At 44.0% G+C, this 24127-nt stretch overlaps 1 gene segment (V, D, J or C); it reads right to left on the bottom strand.

Moving 5' to 3' along the window:
* Positions 1-2880: 2880 nt before the first annotated feature.
* Positions 2881-24127, bottom strand: part of LOC144698164 (Ig heavy chain C region-like) — a 130457-nt gene continuing 109210 nt past the window's right edge. The window contains 2 exon segments of the C gene segment in view: positions 2881-3326; positions 4569-4880. Coding sequence covers positions 2938-3326; positions 4569-4880 — 701 coding nt within the window.

The raw sequence follows: 24127 nt of genomic DNA, 5'->3' as shown, positions 1-24127 counted from the left end.
CTGTTAAGCTCGTGAATTTCAGCAACCTATCTATGTAACTATCTCCACAGCTGTTCTTGCTTTACAATCCTCGTATAGTCCGAGTCTGAAAATATAGAAAATTATCTCCAATATCATTTTATTTTCGAACAATTTCGTACGATCTATTATTGGAGAATATTATGATGGATATCAAGAGAGATTCACTGAGCAACTTATTTGGAAACTGTGAACGTTGCTTTTTAAAATCTCGGATGTGAGTTCCATCTTGTTTGTCTATTTGTGATGGGAATGTTTGGTGCGTCATTAACTTAAATCAGATTCTCAGTAAGAACATTGTTTCAGTGTGCTTTTCGGATCATTATGTCATATGGACAATTGCCGGAGGATACGTCGGTTAAAAAAGTGCATTTGAATTAAACCTTCTTCAATAGCCTGGCGCTTTAGCTTTTATGTATGTGTGCATGAGTATATCGTGCCTTGCATCACTCTTTGTTTCTGTGTCCATATGTGTGTATGAGTATTGAGGTGTGTTCATTTGCCAATGAGTGCTGACTTGTGCATTTTTGTGTCTGCGTCTGCATGTATATTTTGTTTTTTTTGCCAATGTGTATGTATGAGTGTGTTATTGTGTGTGTTTATGTATTGATATCCATGTTTATTTATTACTATCTGTGTTAATGTGTGTTTATGCGTTCTTGTCTGCTAATATGTGTTAATGTTTCTTTTTGTGTTCCACGTAAGTGTCAGCATATTAATGTCTGTGTCACAGCGTGTGTGTGTGAGAGAGAAAGAGAGAGTTTTTAATGTGTGCATTTGTGTGTTGATGGATATTTAAAACTATGTATCAATGTGTGTTTATGTTTTCAAACGTACTAACGTGTGTTTTTTGTGTTCTCGTGTGTATAAGCGTGTTTCATGTTTGTGTCTACATGTGTGCCTGTGAATGTGTTAGTCTGTTCCTCTATGTTTTTGTCTGTCTGGGTGTCGTCTGCTCATGTGTGTGCATGTGTTCATGTGTATCCATGTGCTTGTTTTAATGTGTATGATAATGTGTGTCTTTTTGTCTGTATTTCTGTCATTGTGAATGTGTGATAATGCATATTTGTGTCCTTGTATGAGTCTGCTTGTCTGGTTTTATCTGTTTGTGTGTGTGAGATTGTGTATATGTGTGTGAATGTGTGTGTATGTGTGTGTGCACGTGTGTATTTGTGTGTGTGTGTGTGACTGTGTATATGTGTGTTCCTGTGCCTGCATTTGTGTGTGTATTTGTGTTTATGTGTGATTGTGTGTGCGTGTGTGTCTGTCTGTGCCTGTGTTTGTGTGTGTGCAAATGTGTATTTGTCTATGTGTGTGTGTTTGTGTGTCTGCCCGTGTTTGTGTGTGTGTCTGTGCCTGTGTGTGTGTGTGTGTGTGTGCCTATGTATGTATGTGTGTGTGTCTGCCTGTACTGTGTGTGTTTGTGTCTGCGTGTCTGTGCCTATGTGTGTATGTATGTATGTTTGTGTGCGTCCATTTGTGTCCCTTGTGTGTATTTTTACTATTTTTCAGTGTTTCACCAGGTCCCAAAGATCGAGTCTGGCCCTGATAGTGAAAATTTTGGTGAATATTTTCAATGTTCTGTATAAACGTGTTTTCTGTGAGGTGCAAGGTGATATCAGGTGAACGAATGCAAACAATCAACCATCTGCCTCATAAAATTCAGGGGCAGAACCGTGAACAACCCAGGGAGGATTTAATAATCAGTTTAGATTCGGATGATGGGAAATCAATCTTAGCATAAGATTAACAGGAACAAGAGTGTGAAAACTTCTTAAAATTATGTTGCATAAATATATATTTTAAAACATTTTTAGCATGATGGGACTTTAAAACCTGTGGCCAGTAAGCTAGAAGCCGACTTCTGCTGTTGGTAACTGGGTCCTGACAGTAGAGGCCCGTTCCCTTCCAGATTCTCTGCTCGGGGACTGAGAGTCCAGTGAGTTAATAGTTTTGCTCCGTCTGCTTGGCTAAGCTATTTCCCTTTCGGTTCTCTCTGCTGAGAAGGTGGAGACACACCTGGTTAACTAATGGCCTTCCTCGTCTTTCTGTTTAGCAAGTGGAGGTAAAATTGGCTAAAAATTTTCCTTTCAGTTTTCTCTGTTGGGGAAGCGGAGGTACAGGGGGTTAATAATTTCCCTTCCCCCTCTCTCTGTTGGGGAAGTGGAGGTGTAGCGGGTTAACGATTTCCCTTCCCCCTCTCTCTGTTAGTGAAGTGGGGGTACAGTGGGTTAACAATTTCCCTTCCCCCTCTCTCTGTTAGTGAAGTGGGGGTATAGTGGGTTAACAATTTCCATTCTGCCTCTCTCTGTCGGGGAAATGGGGGTACAGTGGGTTAACAATTTCCCTTCCCCCTCTCTCTGTTGGAGAAGTGGGGGTACAGTGGGTTAATAATTTCTCCTCCCCCTCTCTCTGTTGGGGAAGTGAGGGGGTGCAGTGGGTTAACAATTTTTCTTCCCCCTCTCTCTGATGGGGCATTGTTGGGACATGTTTCTGTGTGACCCTCACTTCAATTCCCAGTGGGTGCGATGCAGCAACTTAAAGCTGATATCCATTTTAAAGGATTGGACAATAAGAGAAGCAGCAACACCGAGATCTAAATGTGCTGAGTTTGTTTGCCGGAAATGGGAAATTGTCAGATTTCTCCTCAGTGGGAGGAGAGTTGGTGATGTTATTTTGCAGAATCCCGTTATGAATGAGCTTTACTCTGTCTCTAACCCAGGATGCATCTGAGCTGGGAGCACTGGGTGTACAAGACTTGGTTCTGAGCCCTGGAAATATCCGATTTTAACTAAACAGCTCTAACATTAGCAAAAGTGGAAAACAAAATTAATTCAGCGACTGTGCATTTAAATCACGATTGGAGAAAAGGATTTTATTATTTTTTTTATTGAAGTTTGAAATGTAACCGAGAGATTCTCATTGACATGAATTAACGGTGTCCATCAGTGCAAGGGAAATATTCACAAAACTCGGTTTACCGCTGGATTTATCAACCGTTCTGTTGATGATCTTCAAGGGGATCGCTTCATGTCCCACCACACAGGAGTAAGAAGCGCCGCTGGCCCACTCCTCCGCTGCAATGGATAACAGGCTGTACATGAAGAAGGAGCTATTGCCGTTCTCCGCCACCACCCCGGTGTTCTTGTAGTTCCCGGGATTCACCGGCTTGTCATTGACGGTCCACTTGACGAAAATCTCTCGTGGGGAGAAACCTCTCACTAAGCAGCTGAGGGAGACGAATCTCTGAGCGGAGACATCTTCTGCCGAGGGCAGCAGGACAGACACGGACGGTTCTCGCAGAAAACCTGCATAAAAATTACAATAACTGTTAATAAACTGGACAATTTCAGAGCCAAAAAAAACGCTGCTTAGATGTGAGAGAAATGCGATTTGTATTGAATCTTAAAAGTTTCCATTTTCCAATTTGGGATCTATCTGGTTTTCCAGCTCGGAGCAGGGTTGGATGTCTAAGAAATGGGGGTCTTCAAAAGCTGCTATTTTCTGGATAATAATGAACCTTTAAAGGGTTGCTAAATAGTATGGATTCTCTCTGGAAACAGGATTTCTAAACACTTTGACCTCTAAACAGTCTCAGTTCAGGCTGCCATGTTGACACTCCTGAGTTGGGAGGCTGTAGTCTTGTGCACCCCCTCATCTATGCAAATGTTTAGAAAGGACCAGGATGTGAGCATCAGCATGATGTAAACTTAAAATATGACCTCGAGCAGGGGGGCGAACAGGAAGTTGGGGATGTGGTAGCCACCCTGGCAGTTTGGGTATATGTCCTGTAACCTTTGGTGAGAAGAGTTTGCATTGGTAATTGTCACTGGATAAGTTAATAGCCCCCAGAGAAAGGTTATATTAACAAGTGCTCAGGCAAAGGGCCTAGGTCCTGGTGGGGTCATATGCTGGTGAGGTGCCATGGTGAGGCTGCAGTGCCCGGTGGCAGCTGCCTTCCTCAAAACGGCCAAGGAGGAGGAGGAAGGTGAGATCAATTCACTTTGTGCCAAACATTTGTCCGCCACCTGGGACCAGTAAACTGCTGTCAGCTGTCACCCGTCGTATACTTTTTCGGTCCAATGAATTCCTGCATCAGCCTAAACTGTTGTTTCCTAATAAACTTTTAAAAAATCTTAAATTTCCTGATGACCAGCTGACTGTCCTTTTCGGGATTTTGGCCCCCGAATCCAACATCTTACAGATACAATCCTTTTATCTGAGAACTTAAGGAGTTGGATTGGAAAGCTGCTTAAAGTTCACAGCACAGAAACAGGTCATTCGGTCCACCTGGTCTGTGCTGGTGTTTAAGCTCCACACCAAGCTCCTTCCACCTTTCTTCATCTAAATCCAATAGCACAGCCTTCAATTCATTGTTCCTACATTTACTTATCAATTTTCCCCTTAAAGTCTACAGGCCCAGAACGTTTAATTAGTGAAATTACCAATCATATGAGACCATTAATACACTGGATTCTAAATGTTGACCCTAGCACTTAGCCTGGAAATAGACACAATGGCTCACTTATTGCTTCAATCTCACCGCTCACCTTGTTCCTTGTGGATGGAACTTCTTAAAGGAGTCGGCAGATCCTGATGGCTCACCACGCAGTAGAACTCAGCCCCACTCAGCCAGGCTTGTGTCGAGATGTTTACGTTGCTGACCACGCTGTCAGGATCCGCTCCCGGTTGGACGGCGATCTCTGATTTCAAAGGCTTCTTCTCTTGTGTCCAGGACACGAGGACTCCATAAGGAGCATTAGAAACGATGCAGGTTAATGTCACGGTCGCCTCCAGTAAGACCTGTTCTATTGGCGGTGGCAGTAGAGTAATTGTGGGGTCGTTGGGGCAGTGGGAATCATCTGTGAGACAGAAATGAAGATCAACCAAAGTTTCACATTCAGAATCAGGACAGCAGTATTCAGCCTTCACTCCCTGAAGGAGAATAAATCACCTTGGACATATCAACCTCTAACTATCGTCTTTAATCTTCTTTACACAATGGAAAACCAGCTTGGTCTGTGTAAATCGTTCTCATAACTTAAGTCCTTCAGCCCCGGTAACATTCTCATGAATCTATGTTGCCCCAGTCCCATTACAAATGTACCATTCCTGGGCCCTGGAATGCAGTACTGAAAGCCGTTTTATAAATAGGGTGGATGCACTTTCAAACACTCTATCCCGAAGCTGTTACCAGTGAAGGGTTCCAGACACCTTCTGCCTCTCCAAATATGATCAGCTGACTCAGGGTAAAGCTAATGTGAAGTCCACCTCACTCACTCTGTGACGTCAATGTAGAGACGTCACGTGATAAAATCCTGAATGGTGAACAATCCGAATGCAGCCCTTACATCGGAATTAAACAATAACTACATGATAGTAAATTAGAAGTTGTTCCGTCTACTAACTCCAATAAATTCCTGATTTGATTAACATCGGAGAGCAGAATGATCTATTGCTCCCTCGGTTTGTATTTCTTACCCTCACACTTGGTGGCGTTTCGACTTTGGGTGACCCCTTGGTGAGTGACCTGACAGGTATAGACCGCGTCGGTGAACCATTCCCCAGCGGAGACATTCAGCCGACTGGTCGCCGAGAAGGTCCCCTTCACTTCAAAGGCGGGAGAGGTGACAATTCCTGACTCCATGGGTTGTCCATTCTTCAGCCACTTCACGGTCATTGACTTTGGACGGAAATCGACGATTGAGCAGACGGCGGTGGCAAATTTGTTGGTTGTGATTTCTTCCCGGGAACTCACGGTGAGGAGAACAGTTGGAAGTAAGCCAGGATCAGGGCCTTCAAAAAACACAGGTTAGCCATTTCTTGCAGAAGAAATTGATAACAGATACAATGAGTTCTTATATTTTAACAGGCTCTTTGCGGTCAATGGACACTAACCTGGAATTTCCAGGGATCAAAAGTATGCAGAGCACTATAAATGTATTATAACCAAGGCCCTATACAGGTCAATTACAGCCTTTCTGTTTCTCACAGGTTCCCCAACACTTACATTGCATTCGAATGCTCTTGGCTGAGCCGCTGTATTGAACCTCACACTTGATTTTGCTGCATTCCCCCTCTGACTCGGTGATGGTTAACTGGCTGCTCAGGGTGAAGGTTCCCTTCTGGTTTCTCACTGACGGGTAAGTCTTAAATCCAGTGGTGATCTGCTGCCCATCTTTCTTCCAGGTCAGTTTGGTGATTTCTGGGGAATAGTCCATCGCCAAACAGCCGTAGGTGACGGAGCCGTCGGTGTTGTGTTGCTGACAGGAGGAGACCAGGCTGTAGAGAGTGGGCGAAGACGGTGTCGCTGGGAAAGAATGGCCGATTGAACAAGTTAGACTCTGTTCTTTGTGATCATTAAGTAACCAAACAACTCAAAATTTGACTATAACTATAAACATATCCTAATATATTCCAACTAAAACCCACATCCACATTTGATCATTTACTATTTCCATCATTTGGTGATCCTCATCTGTCGGTTCCCTCTTTAGAAACCCACATCTCTTTTTCCGCCTCTATCCCATGACTAAAATAGAACATTTTGATGTCATCTGAATGACGTACCTTTCAGTGGATTAAAATGGAAGAGCAGAGGATTTCCCCCATTATTTCGCCACCATTTATTTCTCAATCAACAGCACTTGGTGATAGAGAAATTGTCTCGTCATTCATATCATTGCAGTTTGGAAATTGGCTCTGTTCAAATTGGCTGATGCCCCCTCCCCTCTCCACGTCCCCCCAAAACAAAGAATAGCAACGACCCTTCGAAAGTACCTTTGTAATGGTACCTATATAATGACCATAGAACTCTAAACTGAATACCAGTTACAGTTAGTACGACATTTTCCAATCGTATGTACATGTGAACATGCGGATCAGTAGCAGGAGTAGGTCATTCTGCCTCTTGAGCCTCCTCCACCATTCACTCCGATCATAGCTGATTGATTGTGGCGTTAATTCCACATTCCCGCCTACTCTCCGCTAACCTTTGACTCCCTTGTCAATAAAGAATCTCTCTACCTCTGCCTTGAAATATTAATGACTCCTCCTCCATTGCGCTCTGGGGAACAGAGTTCCAAAGTTTCACGACCCTTTGAGAGAAAAATAAAATGTCTTCATTTCCGTCTGAAATGAGAGACCTCTTATTTTTAAACTGTGTTCCCTATCGTTAGTCTCTCTCACAAGGGGTAACATCCTTTCAGCATTCACCCTGTCAATTTCCCTCAGGATCTTATACGTTTCAATAAAATTAGCTCTCATTCTTCTAAACTCTAATGGATACAGGCCCAGCCAATCCAAATTCCCTCATAAGATAACAGACAACACCTCTCAGTATCATTTAAATGAACATTCTCTGAACAGTTTCTAATGCTTTTATATCCTTTCTGAAATGAGACCAAATCTGGACACAGTAATTCAGACGAGGCCTCATCGACGCCCTGTTACACTGTAGCAAAACATCTTTACTTTTATATTCTATTCCCCTTGTAATAAATGACAAGATTCCCTTTGCCTTCCTCATCGCTTGCTGTTCCTGTATTGTATTTTTTTGTGATTCATACACCAAGGGATCCACATCCCTCTGCACCTCTGGGTTCTGCAATCTCTCTCCCTTTCAATAATATGCTGCTTTTCTATTCTTCCTGCCAAAGTGGACAAGTTTATATTTTCCCACATTATATGGCATCTGTCATTTTTCTGCCCACTCACTTAACCTATCTATATCCCTTTGCTGGGCCTTAATCCCCTCTTCAGCACTTATTTTCCTATCTATCTTTGTGTTATCAGCAAAGTTAGCAAATTCATTCATTGATATAAATTGTAAATAGTTGAGGCCACAGCATTGATCCCTGTGGCACTCCACTTGTCACATCTTGCCAACCTAGAATAACCAATTTATCCCGACTCTCTGTTTCCTGTTAGCTAACTAAACTTCCACCCATGCTGAAATGTTACTGTCGACATCATTCTTTTGTGAGGTAACCTTTGATGTGCCACTTTGTCAAATGCCTTCTAGAAGCCCAAATACAGCACACCCACAGGTTCTCCTTTATTCATGTTCCTTGTTACTTCCTCGAAGGGCCTCAAATAGATCAGCCAAACATGATTTCCCTTTCACAAAACCATGATGGATCTACATAATTGCATTTGGATTTTCTAAGTGACCCGTGAGAGGCTCCTTAATAATAGATTCCAGCATTTTCGCTCTGACAGATGTTAAGCTAACTGGCCTATAGTCTCTTGCTTTCCCTTTCCCTCCTTTATTTAATATAAAAGCCTCATTCCCTATTTTCCAATCTGACGGGACTTTCCAGAATCTATGGAAGTTTGGAAAATTAGAACAAATGCCTCTTCTATTTTAGTAACCACTGTGTTAAAACCAAAATATTTGTCCAACTTCTCTACCCATTTCCTTATTTTCCTTTATTACAGGTTTATCCAATCCGTGTCTGGATTGTGGCCCCCGAAGCCCCTCTTTCTGGCCCTCGGAGCCGTTGTTCAAAATGCTGGTAAGACGGGTAAGTGGAGTTGAAGGTACCTGTAAGGAGCGGCTCCTCCAATCACAGGCCAGTCTTCTACCCCGTTAGCTGCTTATAGGCTGACTAGTGGGCCTATCAGCAGTAAAAGTGGGAGACAAAAAGATTGTGATTGGAGGGGCACTGAACACCCACTGGAGAAAGGTGCAGGGAGCCGGGGGGAAGCGCACAGAGACATTGTCTCCCTCCTCTCCTAGGCACTTAACGCCTTTCCCCGGGAATAGAAAGGGTTTCAGGAGGGGGAGAGACAATGAGGGAGAGAGAGAGGGAGAGATAGAGAGAGTGGGGCCCAGGGCGAATGGGGCCTCGGCTCGCAACTGCTTTAGCGCGGCTCTCACCACTACAGCCCACCTCTCTGACCTTGCACCCCCCCCCCCACCACCGCCTCTTTGCCCTTCCCCTCCACCGCCTCTCTGCCCTTTCCCCCTTCCACCTCTCTGCCCTTTCCCCCTCCCGCCTCTCTGCCCTTTCCCCCCCAACGCCACCTCGTTGCCCTTTCCCCCTCCCGCCTCTCTGCCCTTTCCCCCTCCCGCCTCTCTGCCCTTTTCCCCTACCCGCCTCTCTTCCCTTTCCCCCTCCCGCCTCTCTGCCCTTTCCCCCTCCCGCCTCTCTGCCCTTTCCCCCTCCCGCCTCTCTGCCCTTTCCCCCTCCCGCCTCTCTGCCCTTTCCCCCTCCCGCCTCTCTGCCCTTTCCCCCTCCCGCCTCACTGCCCTTTCCCCCTCCCGCCTCTCTGCCCTTTCCCCCTCCCGCCTCTCTGCCCTTTCCCCTCCCGCCTCTCTGCCCTTTCCCCCTCCCGCCTCTCTGCCCTTTTCCCACTCCCCCCTCTCTGCCCTTTCCCCCTCCCGCCTCTCTGCCCTTTACCCCTCCCGCCTCTCTGCCCTTTCCCACTCCCCCCTCTCTGCCCTTTCCCCCTCCCGCCTCTCTGCCCTTTCCCCCTCCCGCCTCTCTGCCCTTTCCCCCTCCCGCCTCTCTGCCCTTTCCCCCTCCCGCCTCTCTGCCCTTTTCCCCTACCCGCCTCTCTTCCCTTTCCCCCTCCCGCCTCTCTGCCCTTTCCCCCTCCCGCCTCTCTGCCCTTTCCCCCTCCCGCCTCTCTGCCCTTTCCCCCTCCCGCCTCTCTGCCCTTTCCCCCTCCCGCCTCTCTGCCCTTTCCCCCTCCCGCCTCACTGCCCTTTCCCCCTCCCGCCTCTCTGCCCTTTCCCCCTCCCGCCTCTCTGCCCTTTCCCCTCCCGCCTCTCTGCCCTTTCCCCCTCCCGCCTCTCTGCCCTTTTCCCACTCCCCCCTCTCTGCCCTTTCCCCCTCCCGCCTCTCTGCCCTTTCCCCCTCCCGCCTCTCTGCCCTTTCCCCCTCCCGCCTCTCTGCCCTTTCTCCCCCAGCTCTCTGTTCTTACTCCACGGGTGGCTGCGCTTTCGCCCGGCCCTCTGACCTTTTCCCCTGGCTCTCTGCCCGTTCCCCAGTTCGCTGACCTTTCCCACTGCTCGCTGACCTTTGCCCCATTTCTATGCCCTTCCCCCCCAAACCCCAGGCTCCCTGCCCTTTCCCCCGCCTCCTTGCCCTTTCCCCCAGGCTCTCTCCGCTTCCACCGATGCTCAGCACTCCATTCGGCCATGCTCCACTTTCTGGCGCTGCTAGGCCTCAGGTCTCGCTTCCAGGTCTCTCTTCCCCGCAGCTCCCGCCCTCCCACACACCGATTTAGGAAAAGTGATCGAGTGAGTGAGCGTGTGCATGATTGACAAAGTGAGGGTGGCTGAGTGACAGACTGAGGGTGAGTGGCTGAGTGAATGAGGGTGAGTGGGTGAGTGAAGTAGTGAATGAGGGTGGGTGGTGAGTGAGCGTGGGCAGGTGTCTGAATGTGGGTGAGTGAGGATGGATGAGTGAGTGAGGGTGGGTGATTGAATGAGGGTAGATGAGAGTGTGAGTGAGGGTTGGTGGGTATGTGAGGGTGGGTATGTGAGTGAGGGTGAGTGGGTGTGTGAGGGTGGATAGATGAGTTATTTAGTGTGAGTGAATGTAGATGAGTGAGGATGGGTGGGTGAGTGAGTTTGAGGAGCAGTGAGGGTGGATGAGTAAGGATGGGCGAGTGAGGGTGAGTGAGTGTGTAATTGGTGGTGAGTGAATGAGGGTGAGTGAGTACCCCCGAGTGAGGGTGAGTGAGGGTGGGTGAGTGAGGGTCAGTGAGTGTGGGTGGGTGAGTGAGGGTAGGTGAATGAGGGTGGGTGAGTGAGTTTGAATGAGGCTGGGTGGGTAAGGGTGAGTGAGAGCGAGTGTGTGAGTGAGAGTGAGCGAGAGAGGGTGAGTGAGTGAGGGTAAGTGAGTGAGGGTGAGTGAGTAATTGATGGTGAGTGAATGAGGGTGAATGAGTGGGGGTGAGTGAGTGAGGGTGAGGGTGCGTGAGTGAGTGATGGGTGAGTGAGGGTAAGTGAGGGTGAGTGAGTGAAGGTTAATGAGTAATTGATGGTGAGTGAATGAGGGTGAGTGAAGGTGAGTGAGTGAAGGTGAGTGAGTGAGGGTGAGTGAGTGAGGGTGGGTGAGTGAGGGTGGGTGAGCGAGGGAGTGAGGGTGAGTGAGTGAGGGTAAGTGAGTGAGGGTGAGAGAGTGAGGGTGAGAGAGTGAGGGTGAGTGAGTGAGGGCGAGTGAGTGAGAGTGGGTGAGTGAGGGTGGGTGAGCGAGGTTTGGGTGAGCGAGGGTCTGAGGGTGTGAGTGAGTGGTGGTGAGTGAGGGTGAGTGATTGTGGGTAGTGAGGGTGCCCAGGTGCTGCAGGCTCATCAAGGCGATGTTTCTCCGGATGATTTTCCGCTCCGGCTCAGCTTTCCGTTGCCTGTTGTCCACAGCTGAGCTGGGGACTCCTCCATTCGGCTCCACCACCTCCACCTCCCCCTCTTCCTCTCCATCGATCCTGTCTTGATTCTCCATATTGATCAGCTTTCAGTAACACCGGCTGTGTAAAGCCAGGCAGCAGTGTAGATCGCTGGCCAGCTGCTTTAATACCGATGCCTTTCTTTGAGAAAGCCATGTCAGTGCGAGAATAGGCAGACTGAGGGGGCTGGAGGGGAAGGTTACAGCAAAACCAGGATTGGCCGTGCAGGCATCTTGCACCAAGTGTGCACCAGTATTGGGGATCCAGGCGGCCGTGGTCTCCACCACATCCCTCCCCTTTCCTTTTTCCTTTGTGTTTGGTTCAACACTTGGAAATTCTCCACATATATAGTGATGTCACCTGTGTAATTTCATTTTACACAACAGGTCTTCAGAAATGGAACAATATACATGCATGCAGCTTCACGGATTTTCATTTTGCAATTAGTATTTTCAGCCCACTTCTCTGTGTGAGAATGTGTGTGTGTGTGTGCGTGAGAAAGAGAAAGAGAGAGAGAGTGTAAATGTATGTGTTTTTGAGAGAGAGAGACAGAGAAAGAGACAGAAAGAGAGAGAGAGAGAGAGAGTGTGTGTGTGTGTGTGTGTGTGTGTGTGTGTGTGTGAGATAGGGAGTATAAGTGTGAGAGTTTGTGAGATAGAGAATGTGTGTGTGTGGAAGAGAAAGAGTGTGTGTGTGAGAGAGAGAGAATGAGAGAGAGAGACAATGTGTGAGAGAGATGGAGAGTGTGTTTTTATGTGTGTTATAGGGAGTATAAGTGTGAGAGTGACTGAGACAAAGAAATGTGTGTGAGGGAGAGCTACTGTGTTTGTGAGAGAGAGAGCAACTGTGTGTGTGTGTGAGAGAGAGAGAGAGAGAGAGTGTAGGGGTGTGAGTGATATGTAGAAAAGTGTTTGAGAGTGTGTGAGAGAGAGAGCCAGTGTGTATGTCAGAGAGAATGTGTGAGAGAGAGAGAGAGTGAGAGAGAGTGCATGTGTGAGAGAAACAGTGTGTGTGAGAGTGAATGTGTTTGTGTTTCTGTGTGTGCGTGATAGAGAGAATTAGGATGTGTGTGTGTGTGTGTGTCAGAGAGTGTTATGTGTCTGTGTGTGAGTGAGAGAGAGAATGGAGAGTGTGTGCATGTGTGTGTGTGAATATGTGTGGGAGAGAGGGTGCACGTGTGTGAGGGTGTGTGTAGTTGAGAGAGTGTATGTGTCTGAGAGAATGTGAGTGTCTGTGTGAGAGTGTGTGTGAAAGAGAGAGGCAATGTGTGAAAGGCAGGGTGTGTGCGTGTTAAAGAGAGTTTGTGTGTGAGAGGGAGAATGTGAGAGAGAGTGTGTGCGTGTGTGTGTGACAGAGATAGAAAGAGAGAGTGTGTGTCTATCAGAGAGAGTGCGTGTTAGTGAGTGTGTGCAGGTGTGTGAGAAACAGCCTGTGTGACACAGAGAGTGAGCGAGTGAGGGTGTGTGGTCAAGAGACTGAGTGTGTCCAGGTAGATCAGCCATGATCTTACTGAATGGAGGGCAGGATCGAAGGGCCGAATGTCATCTCATGCTCTCATTTCTGTCATTCATTCCTCCCCCTGCAGGCGGCAATCCAATGACTCAGTTTTTGATGGCGGCTCCTTTTCCCCAAATCCCCCGCGGCTGGTTGTTTGGAGCGGGAGCCTGGTCATTGTCCATTTCAATCATTTAAATAACTCGCAGCCTCGGATCAGATCAGAACAGGCGCTGCTCTCTGGAGCCTCACTGTCACTCCCTGATTCTGTTTGTTCTGAAATTGTGCTCAAGTTCAGCTCACTCACGTCCAATGATTTTCTCAAACTCAAAATGCTTAAACATAATTAATTCATTAAAATTTATACATGTTCTCTCCAGAAATATTGTTAAAACAATTAACGCACTTCATTTCAACCGAGCAATGGAACAATTTGTTTTCACAGATCTGGCTCGAGAACGCACAGCCAGTTAGTTCAATGCTAATTCAGCTTGTGTGATCTCTGCGGGGAGAATACTCTCAGGTCAGGCACAGGACAAGTTAAGTTATGGATTAATTCCCCCACTCCTCCCCCAGTACACTCCTGTCATCAGCTGCAAGGGTGGGATTCAACAGGAAGCCAACTCTGCACTGAACTTTCAAACACTCCGGATCAGGTACAGCACTGGTTTGATATAAAATAATGCTCCCTCTACATTGTTCCATCAATATGCCCAGGGGAGGGTTCAGTCCGGTTTTGATATAAATGCTGTGCTGCAAGAGCCGGTCAGAGGCTGGGAATTCTGTGGTGAGTAATTCAACTCCTATCGCCCAAAGACAACTCACAATCTACAAGGCACAAGTCAGGACTGGGATTGAATAGTTTCCACTTGCCTCAATGAGTGAAACTTCAAAAAACCCCAAGGCACAGATACTATCCAGGACAAAGCAGCCTAAAGAATTGGTACCCCATCCACTGCCTTAAACATTCACTCCCTCCCCCACTGACGCACAGTGACAGCAGTGTGTACCATATTCAAGATGTACTGCAGCAACTCGCCAAGGCTACTTCAAAACCCGCAACCTCTCCTAACTAGAAGGACAAAGGCAGCAGGTGCTTGGAAACACTGCCACCTGTATGTTCCCCTCCAAGACACCGAACATCCTGACTTGGAACTATATCGCTGTTCCTTCACTGTCAATGGGTCAACATGCTGGAACTCCCGACCTAACAGAACTGTGAGTGAACCTGCAGCTATTCAAGGAGGAGGCATTTCAACACTTCCTCAAGGATGGGAAATTAGGATGGGCAACAGTGCTGGCCTTGCCAGCGACCTCAACTTCCTATGATAGGATTAAAAATAAGATAAAGGTAAATTTCTTCCTCCACACTGTCCAACCAAATAGGTCAAGGACTGCTACAGCACGGATTAAAATAGGATAAAACTCTCTCTGCATTGCCTAACCGAACACTCCCAAGACAGGTACATCACTGGCTTAAAATCGATCAAGTCTCCTTCGACAGTCTGTCTGTCGTTTCTGAATTGTCCTTTCTGACTGTCACAATGGGTTGGGTATCTCATTTCTGAGGCGCCTGGTCAAGAAGTCAAACTTTCACATTTCTCACAGATACAAGTTTTTTGAAGAAATAAATCAAATTGCACTTCCTGAAATACAGGAGAGCGAACCAGAAGGTTTACAACCAGTCAGGAAGATTCCTGGTCCCAGCACAGTGACCACGCGCACAGAAACAGAACCGACACAAATGGTGCAACAAGTGAGTTCCCAGCAGATAGATCTGTTCAATCTGTCCATTTCATTCAAGCTGTTTGATTCTAATTGATCAATGGTCAATTTACTACAATTATTCTATAACTTCTTAGAAATTAATCTGATTTTCATTTCAAAACTTCCTTTGAAGTCCATCTAATTCTCTGTCTGTCTCAAATCTCCAAACAATGTAAGATTTAACTTACCCTGAAAATGAGCACAGCCAATACTACAGTTTCAGGATAAATGGTTGTCCGTAATAAAGACTCAATGACAGGGTAAGAATTAAACAAATCAGGAAACACTCACATTGAAAACCGATTACCCACTGATTTGATTTGAATTTAGGTATAAATATAACCAATAAAAACATCAAGGCGAAACACCTTATCGAGCTGAGTACAGATGAGTAAGAAAAGTATTCTTTTCTAAATTCATTTTTGATACAAGTAAAAATTCTCTCTACGCTGAGATTTTGCATTCACCATAATGACCAATAGACTACTTCATTGTTGGAGTTCATATATGTTGAATTAATTATCACTAATATTATATTGCAAGTTAATTATATTGTTATTGTCAATTCATTTTCTTGTAAGCTGATTTCTACTCTATAATATGAAAAAAATGGTTTTCAAAAATTGAAAACTTGTTTCTCCCTGGGACTTTGTGAAATAATTGGGGTTTATTTAAATCAACCTGACACTGAAATAATGTTAATCAATAAACTTCAAATTACTAGATTGTAACATTCAGGCAAGTATATCAATTTTACTTAAATCTGATCAATATTTACTATTTTATTTTTATTTCTCCTGCTCTGATTTAACGTACAAAATTGTAAACTATGCGTGTTTCTGAACGCATTGAGAAATCATAAATTCCATCTATTCTCATCGAGTAATTCACACGACGAATTTATGAGTTGAATATTTGAAATACTTTCAAATCTGGCCGGGGTCACATCGCATTAACTGTCGATGAGGTGTAACATCATTTGTTTGCTAAATCAAACTTGTCTTAACTCCAAGCTATAAGTAATAAAATGTTCCTGGCAGTTACTTATTATCAATAAAAGTGCTTCCTAGATAACAATCCCTATAATTTAATTATTAAATATATTGTTCATTGAAAGAAGATCCAAATTGATCAGTATAAAACTTGATGAGAACAATTCATTCAGATCACCTGCGACAATGAAATATAATCAGCAAATGGATTCCAGATTTTGTTCTTCAATTTAATATTTAATAAGAATAAAGCATGAATCTCAGATATAATCTGTTCTTCTCCTATAATTCTATCCTGTGTAAAGCACAGCTATGGGAGACAGGATGTTGTTATTAAAGTCAAAACTAACATTAATGTTTGCAATTAAATTAATCTGTTCGAATTTCAAGCTTTTACTTGTCAATCTCTATTCATACACTCTGCACCTTCCTCCAGTTCAAAAAAGTGGAAGAACAATTCCTTAACTGCCAGCGAATTCTACGCCCCAGAAATCTGTCTAAGATTAGATTAGTGACAATTATCTCGCTATCCAAATCCCAATGACGTTGAAGGGATAATATGGTTACGGCTGCACAGAAAGGATGTAATAATCGGATAGACATATTGCCGAACTCCTCTTTAAGTCAATGCAAATGTTATCAGGGATATAAAAAAGTAATTCGAAATCTCTAATGAAACTGAACAATTCTGTAGAATCAGTATTTTCTTATTGAAAATTTTTCATGCATAATCACAAAATGTTTCCAGCCTAAAAACTTTCCCGATCATGTTAATTGTGCGCAGTGCACAGCAGAATTGTGAAAGGCGATTAATGATCAATTAGGTTAATATGAAAGCTGTTCAGTCAATATGGAGAAATATTACCGCATTATAATTGTTTGAATTATATTAATTTTACTCTACAATTAGAAAACTTGTTAATTATATAGTTTTTGATTGCAGTGACGAATTATGTTCCGAATGAACGTCATAGTCCATGGTTTAGATTAATCTTCAATTATCACTTAAAATAAAAAGCAAAATGTTCTATCACATTTTAAACGCTTTTCCCCTATTTCTGAATCCTGCCTGTTTTCTGCCTTCAATCGTTCTTCAAGCAGATACAAACGCATAGACTGTTTCCATTCAATCACAAAACGTGTAACCGCTCAATGTCACCAAGTTTAAACAATGCAGAACCGCCAAACTGTTTCACAAATTCTACTTGTTCAAAGTCACCCAGACACACAATCTCCTCAGCAGAAAAACACCAAATCACATCACTGAGGGGCTGAAACTCGTTTCGTGGAGAAGCAGCTCAATTCTACAAACACTTCCAACAGAATCCAATGTAACATTGCAAGAAAATCTCAATATCGAATCCAGGCATCCGCTCGTCACCAAATGAATGATTAATTAAACGAAACAGAAATATGGAATAATGTCAACAGCATTGTGAGTGTTCAATGAATTAATATTAAAACTTAAGCATATTTTGTTAATATTGGGTTAGATTTCAAACATATTTAAACCCTTGTGCAGTAGATGATAAAACCCGCAATTATTAGATGTCACCGAAATCAAACATTGCAGAAACGTCAAACTGTTTTTACAAACGTTAGCTATTTCAAGTAACCCGGTCACACAGTATCCTCAGCAGGTAAACACCAAATCACAACAACCAGGGACTGAATCCCTCAGCAACACTTTTTGTCGAGACACAGAGGAATTATATATGTCAATTTCAGTAGAATCACATGAAGCATTGTAAAAAAAATCCGCATACAAAATCCACCAAATCCACGTTTCAGTGAACGAATGAATTATTAAAATAGACAAAAATATAAAGCAAAGACTCAAATAAAACAGTCACTAAATAAGTGTACGGTTCTTACCTGCAGTCACCGTCACCATGGTCCCTTGTCCCCAGTATTCGAGATAATCACAGTGTTACATTCCATGGGCTGTGCCATACAATAACTGTCCCTGCACCAAAAAGACAGAAATCCACCATTATTTTAAATATTCATAAGCCAGGGGCAAAGTAAGGTCACATTGAATCTTCAGGAAATTATATTGGCGTTTGTAGATGTCTTTAGCTATTCATCAATGACTCTCATGTTTAATAATTCACAAAGTAACACATGAACATGTTATTGAAATCACCAACTGATGAATGCATAATTATCACAGCTTTTCAATCTTAAACCATGTTTTTTGGGCAGTGCTGGACAAAAATAATACTTCACTGTACATATAGTTGGATTGTAAAAGCGAGCACTGACCCAGGCAGACTCAATTAGTGCTGAGGGCTTTTTGTATTGACAGTAACTGCTGTGCCATCCAGTACCCACTGCTATAGGATCACAGTGAAATACACCCGCACAAAAACTGGACCCAATCTCTGTTCAGTGCTGCCTCTCAATATTCACTTCAAATAGAGGTTTACTTCTGATCTAGTTTAGTATTTATGCAGCAATTTACAAAACTCAATGAACAAAGACCCTCCTCCAAGTATCAGACATATTAAAATGAGCATTACATCCAGATCTGTAATTGCGGAAACTGTTAACAGTAAATATAAACACAGATAAAAGCTCAGCCCATTATATCGATTGGTTTGTTAGGTTTTATTGTTAAATTTGCTGTTTTACTTTTGTCAGAAGCGACTTGTTGTCGGGTTCTGATCATTACAGTTAATATTACATTTAAAACAAATACTGACCGTCAGGTTACGATGGAAGTTGTTGAGTCCCTCTCGATCTGTTCTTGTTCGGGTCCAGCCCTGGTTCCTCTCGCTGTGGACTCCTGCACAGTAATAGATGGCGGTGTCTTCAGTCTTCAGGCTCGTCATGTCCAAGGAGAAGATGCTCGTTGAAGTGTCTTTGGACGCAGTAAATCGATCCTTAATTCCTGGGGCGTAGCCGTTGTTTGATGAAGTATAGTAGCTAACCAACCACTCCAGCCCCTGTCCGGGAACCTGTCGGACCCAGTACATGTAGTCGCTGCCAAGATCGAAGCCGCTGGTTTTACAGGTCAGTCTCAGGGAGCCTCCGGGACGCCCGGTCTCTGCCTCTGGCTGAGTCAACACAACCTCCGACTGGACACCTGTAAAAATATATCAAAAACCCCGAGGATTAATCCTGGTGAACTGATTCCTGACTCTGTAACATTCCAGAGAGAGATTAACACTGAGACAGTAACAGTGAGAGACTTGGACAATAAAAACTACTCACGGGATAAGAAAGTCAGCAACAAACTGAGAGAAATCGCCGACCTCATCCTTCTGGTCATTTGGGGAAAATGGTTCTGTCCAGAACTCAGTGAACAAACCAGCTCCCGGACTGTTGGATTCCGGCCCCAGTGAGCGGCATTTAAATACCCGGCAGAAGGGGGCGGGTTTCCAGGCGCCGCCTGTTGATTCCCTGGTGGAGGCGGCGACTGGATCCACACCCCACCTTCCACATCCCCAACAGAATGGACTCAGATATTTACAATAGGTTATTGTTTAAAGTGGACATTTTATCTGTATCGGGATATTTGGTTGAATGGATTTATTGTAATGTCTCCAGTGGTTCTAATGGTGAAATTACAGTTGAGCATCTGTTAATAAAAATATAATTCCATTGTAAATTAAGTCCATTTATTTCTACACTACCTCACAAGGGGCTGAACCTAAAACAATAAATTACATTATCAGGGAATAAAGGGACTGTCAGCCTTTGTTGCAGCAACTCCGGGTCTCTATCTCATTCCAGCAATAAAGTATCTTCAGTCATAGGAATTATTATTGATTTATGTAACTAAATGCGGGAGATGAAAAAAGTGATTTTATTAACAATGTGGGTGGTTATCGCTGTACAATTTGGGTCCGGAGATAAGAAGAATCTCCTCACATTGTACAATGTCTCTCATTGCATTTCTCGAACTGCCCCTAACCCTATGACAGCCCTTTGAAAATTAGCGGTTTAAGAAACCCGCCTTCCTGATAATTAAACGGTAAGTTTACACAGAAACGTAAAATTTACATCAACTTTTGACAGAGAAGTTAATGAATCAGGACGGACACGGAGATCAACAAAGTTATCCTTCAGCATCCAAATCACTGCAGCTAATTCTATTGACCACCGGCTGTCTACCATTCACTGATATTGGGAACACAGGATATCAGGGCTTTACGACATATTACACAATATCACAAGAATAAATGTTTTATCTTCCACTGAAGCGGGTCAGGAACTGGTCATTTCTCCACTCATTGGCAGCTATGAGAGGGACTGTTAAATAATCGAAATCAGCACAAATTAAACTGTACAGTACACGGTGCTAATGAGGTATAAGAGACCCCCCAGGTTAAATGAGGTGCAGAACTCTGAGAATATTCAAGGAATTCCTGCGGGTTCGAGACAATTCAATGATTTTCTTTTAATTTAATTTCTTTTATTTTTTTGTCATTCTACTCATCTCATTAGACTGGGGGACTGGGACCATCAACATCGCTCTCTCGCACTTCATGAAGTTCTTAATAAACCGGCTTTAATAACTGGAATGTCCTTTACTTAGAAATAATATAAATTAAATAGTATACGGCCAATTTCCTGGTCGTGTTTAATCTCAGTGAACACGGCATTCATTAAAATATTTCCTCAGATGAAGTACCATTTAAAATGTGTATTTCGTGTGCGACAGAAACATTTATTGTTTGAATGGCTAAATCTCATTTTGTTCATTCATATCCAGGCTAATCTGCCCCACACAGTATTTGGCAGCAAGCCAGCCGGCTGCAGTCAGGGAGGCTCGAATGTCCAATGTTGTTTACAGGAAGCATCTGCGGGTTTGTGCAGTAAATGAAAGATCTGTTTCCTCAGTACTGACCGCTTGGCTGCAAGCCAACTTCAAACCTTTAACATTGTCAACAAGGCCTATTTATAACAAATCTACCCAGCAACAACACTGGAGTCAGCTTTATTTTTTAAATTGTGAACTTATGTGGACTGTGCCCAGCTTTCAGGAAAGAAAAGTTATCCAGCTTCTCTGACACCCTGTCAGCATCAATGGCCCATTGGAGGATCTCTCCAACACATCATAATATTGTGATGGATGGATGGAAAGAATTACAGGCAGATTATCAAAGAGGACTCAGAGAGAGGATAGATTCTGTTACAGTCAAACATATAAATCTGTGTGATTTTTTTGCCCCTTTACTCTTTCACAGGACGTGGGAGTCACTGGCAAGGCCATCATTTGTTGTCTGTCCCTAATTGCCTTTGAACTGTGTGCCTTGCTGGGCCATTTCAGAGGGCAGTTAGAGTCCACCTTCTTGCTGTGGATCTGGAGTCACATGTAGGCTAGACTAGGTCCAGTGGCAGATTTCCTTTCCTAAAGGACATTAGCGAACCAGATTAGCTTTTTCCACAGTCGATGATAGTTTCATGGTTCCCTTCACTGAGACCAGTTTTCAATCCCAGGTTTATTGTTGAATTTAAATTCCACCAGCTGCCATGGCGGGATTTGAATTCGTGTCCCCAGGAGAATAGCTTGGGTCTCTGGATTACTCGTCCAGTGACATTAATACAACACCACCGTCTGCCAAAGAACGGAGGGATGGCTGCAGTGATGCGGGAATGAATCATAGTTGGATGCCTGAACATTTTGATGAAGGGATCAGTGAATGAATTGATTGATGTATCGATAGGCGCGTCTGGAAGATACAGTTTTACCTTCTCATCTTGGTGCTTGACTACTTTAAACCTTGAAGCAGGTCCAGTATTTCATTTGTGTCAGTCCAATACCTTCAGTCCCTCCAGATTTTCTGGATGTATTCCATCCCCAGGGTATCGAGCTGAACGTCACCAAGAGAAGGCTGGAGATGTCCCTGCGGTACTGATGATTCTTCCCTGCTGATGGGGAATCATCATCTTTCAGACAGAAAGCGGGTACATAATTTGGTTTAGGATGGAGGATTGTAATATTTGGAACATGTGGTCCTTTCATGTAAAACAAAGCATTCAACATATCCTCACCCAAATTAGCGAAGGTAACAGACATTACTCACAGGAGAGCCGCATTAACTTACAGTCAGGTCCACGTAGTTTTATTTATACCATCACTTTACAAATCCTCACACATTCCAGTTATATATCAGGAGTTTCTGTGTGATTATGAGCTGGTTACTTGTCAATAAAGCGCGGAGGCTGCTGGGTAGCTGCTCATTATCCTCGGTCTGATTTAATTCCATTTCCCACTGAATTCTGGGACAGATGTGATTCCTTGCTGATAGAATGGTCAGTGTGGTCTCAATCAATGTTAATGATATTAAATGAATCGCAATTACATTTTGTATGGAATAAAATGCTGAAAATGCTTGGTTCATGCAACTATTAATCTTTGTGGAATGGATGATAATTGCTGATTATAATTATTTGTCTTGTGAATTGATGGTAATTGGTGAATATAATTATTTATCTTTGTGAATTGATGATAGTTGGTGAATATAATTATTTATCTTTGTAAATTGATGATAGTTGGTGAATATCATTATTTATCTTTGTGAATGGATGCCAGTTGGTGAATATATTTATTTATCTTTGTGAATTGATGATAATTCTTGAAGATAATTATTTACCTTCGTGAGTTGATAATAATTGGTGTTGATAATTATTTATCTTTCTCAGCCTTTACGACCTTCTTCTTCTCTGCTGAAAGATAAGATCCATTCAACAGGAGGTGAATGATGCAAAAATCACACACCATCTGAAAACAAAGCCGACAGGTGAGACTGCAACAACTACAGGGATATCTCACTCATGGAGTTACGGGGAAGGCCTTTGCTCGGGTCATGCTTTAAAGACTTCATCTGGTTGCAGGCTGAAGCACAATGTGATGTTTTTATCGGAAGCTATACTCTGGACATGATTTGCTCCACACGCTGGACACCTTCAGCAGAGCACCACTCTAGAAGATTTTTGGGAAAATTGGCTGTTCACCAAAGCGCCTCAGTCTCATTCACTCCTTCCATGACAACATGCACTGCACTATACAGATTGATGATTCCACTTCCGACACATTCGGAGTGAATAATGGAGTGAAACAGACTTGTGTCCAATCCCCACTCTGTTGGGCACTGTCTCCATGCTTCTGATCTTTGTCTTCCCTGTAAATATGGAAGGAGTCGACTTACACTCGATCAGACCACAAGCTCCACAATCTATAAGACTGAAAGCGAAGACATAAACACATTGAATCTTGATCAGAGAATTCCTCCACGTTGATAACTCTGTCATCAAAATGGAAACTCATCCACAAAGAACTGACTGTAACTTGTTCTCCCTGACTATAAGCATGGAGAAAACGGTGGTCATGGGATAAGTTGTTGCATTTCCGTCATTGATCACACTAAATAACAAAGCGATGGAAGTATATTCCGCTCCCTGGGTTCCAAGGCAGCCTGTTCCTTGCTGCAGAACTTGATACCCGTATGGGGAAAGCAGCTGCCACCTTTGGCTGACTCATGAAACGCCCCTGGAATAACATCAAACTGGCCCATAGGACCAAGCTAATGGTTTATAAGGCCTGCGTTCTCAGCACCTTTATCTATGGCTGTGAAACATGGACGAATTACAGTTATCAAGAAATGAAGCTCCACAATTTCCAACTTCACTGCCTGCTGCGCATTTTGGGTATGTACTGGCAGGATAAAGTCACGAATGCAGTGGTACTGTCAAAGGCAGAGCTCTCAAAACTGCAGAACTCATCAAACAGAAGCGGCTTTTGTGTCTTGGGAACGTTCGCAGGATGGAAGATGGTCACATACACAAGGACATTCTCTATGGTGAAGGAGCCGGAGGCAGACAACTAGTGGGACGCCTAAAGCTCCGCTTCAAGGATGCTGGAAGTGAAGGCCCTAAATATCGATTATCACAACTGAGTGTGACTAACTGACAACTGAGGAAAATGGCGACACCTCCTGTGGTTTGGCGTGAACCACCACATTGACCAGTGGCTACAGTGGCTCGGTAATCCAGGCTAACAGCGGGGGGGAAAAAGAAGCCACAACGACATTTTCTAGCTTCATGTGCAGCACTTGTGGCAGAACCTGCCTCACAATAATTGGCCTCCTTAGCAATCAGCACATCGGAAATGGCTTTGTTTCCATTGTGTGTCTGTGACCTTTCATAGATGGAAGGTTGTCCAGGATCTTCATGAAATTCAGTTGCAAACAATGAGATTTGCTTCTCCCTCTCTTTCTCTCCCTCCCAATCTCCTTCACACACACACACACAGACCAAGATGGCATCTTGTGCTTCAACTTAAGATGCCACCTTGACTTCCTGGGAGGCTCCATAGGCCTTAACTATTGAAGAAAATGACCCTAACTGTCTATCAGGTGGTATCATGAATCTTCCCAACACTATGTTTGTTGAGCTGGATATTAATGCTCCCATGGTCTCTGTACAGTGCCCTGGTCAACATACCTCCC

The sequence above is a fragment of the Cetorhinus maximus genome, chromosome 23 (genome assembly GCF_964194155.1).
Source record: "Cetorhinus maximus chromosome 23, sCetMax3.hap1.1, whole genome shotgun sequence".
NCBI lineage: Eukaryota > Metazoa > Chordata > Chondrichthyes > Lamniformes > Cetorhinidae > Cetorhinus > Cetorhinus maximus.
The sequence above is the reverse complement of the archived record's forward strand: the minus strand, read 5'-3'. Positions and strand labels throughout refer to the sequence as shown.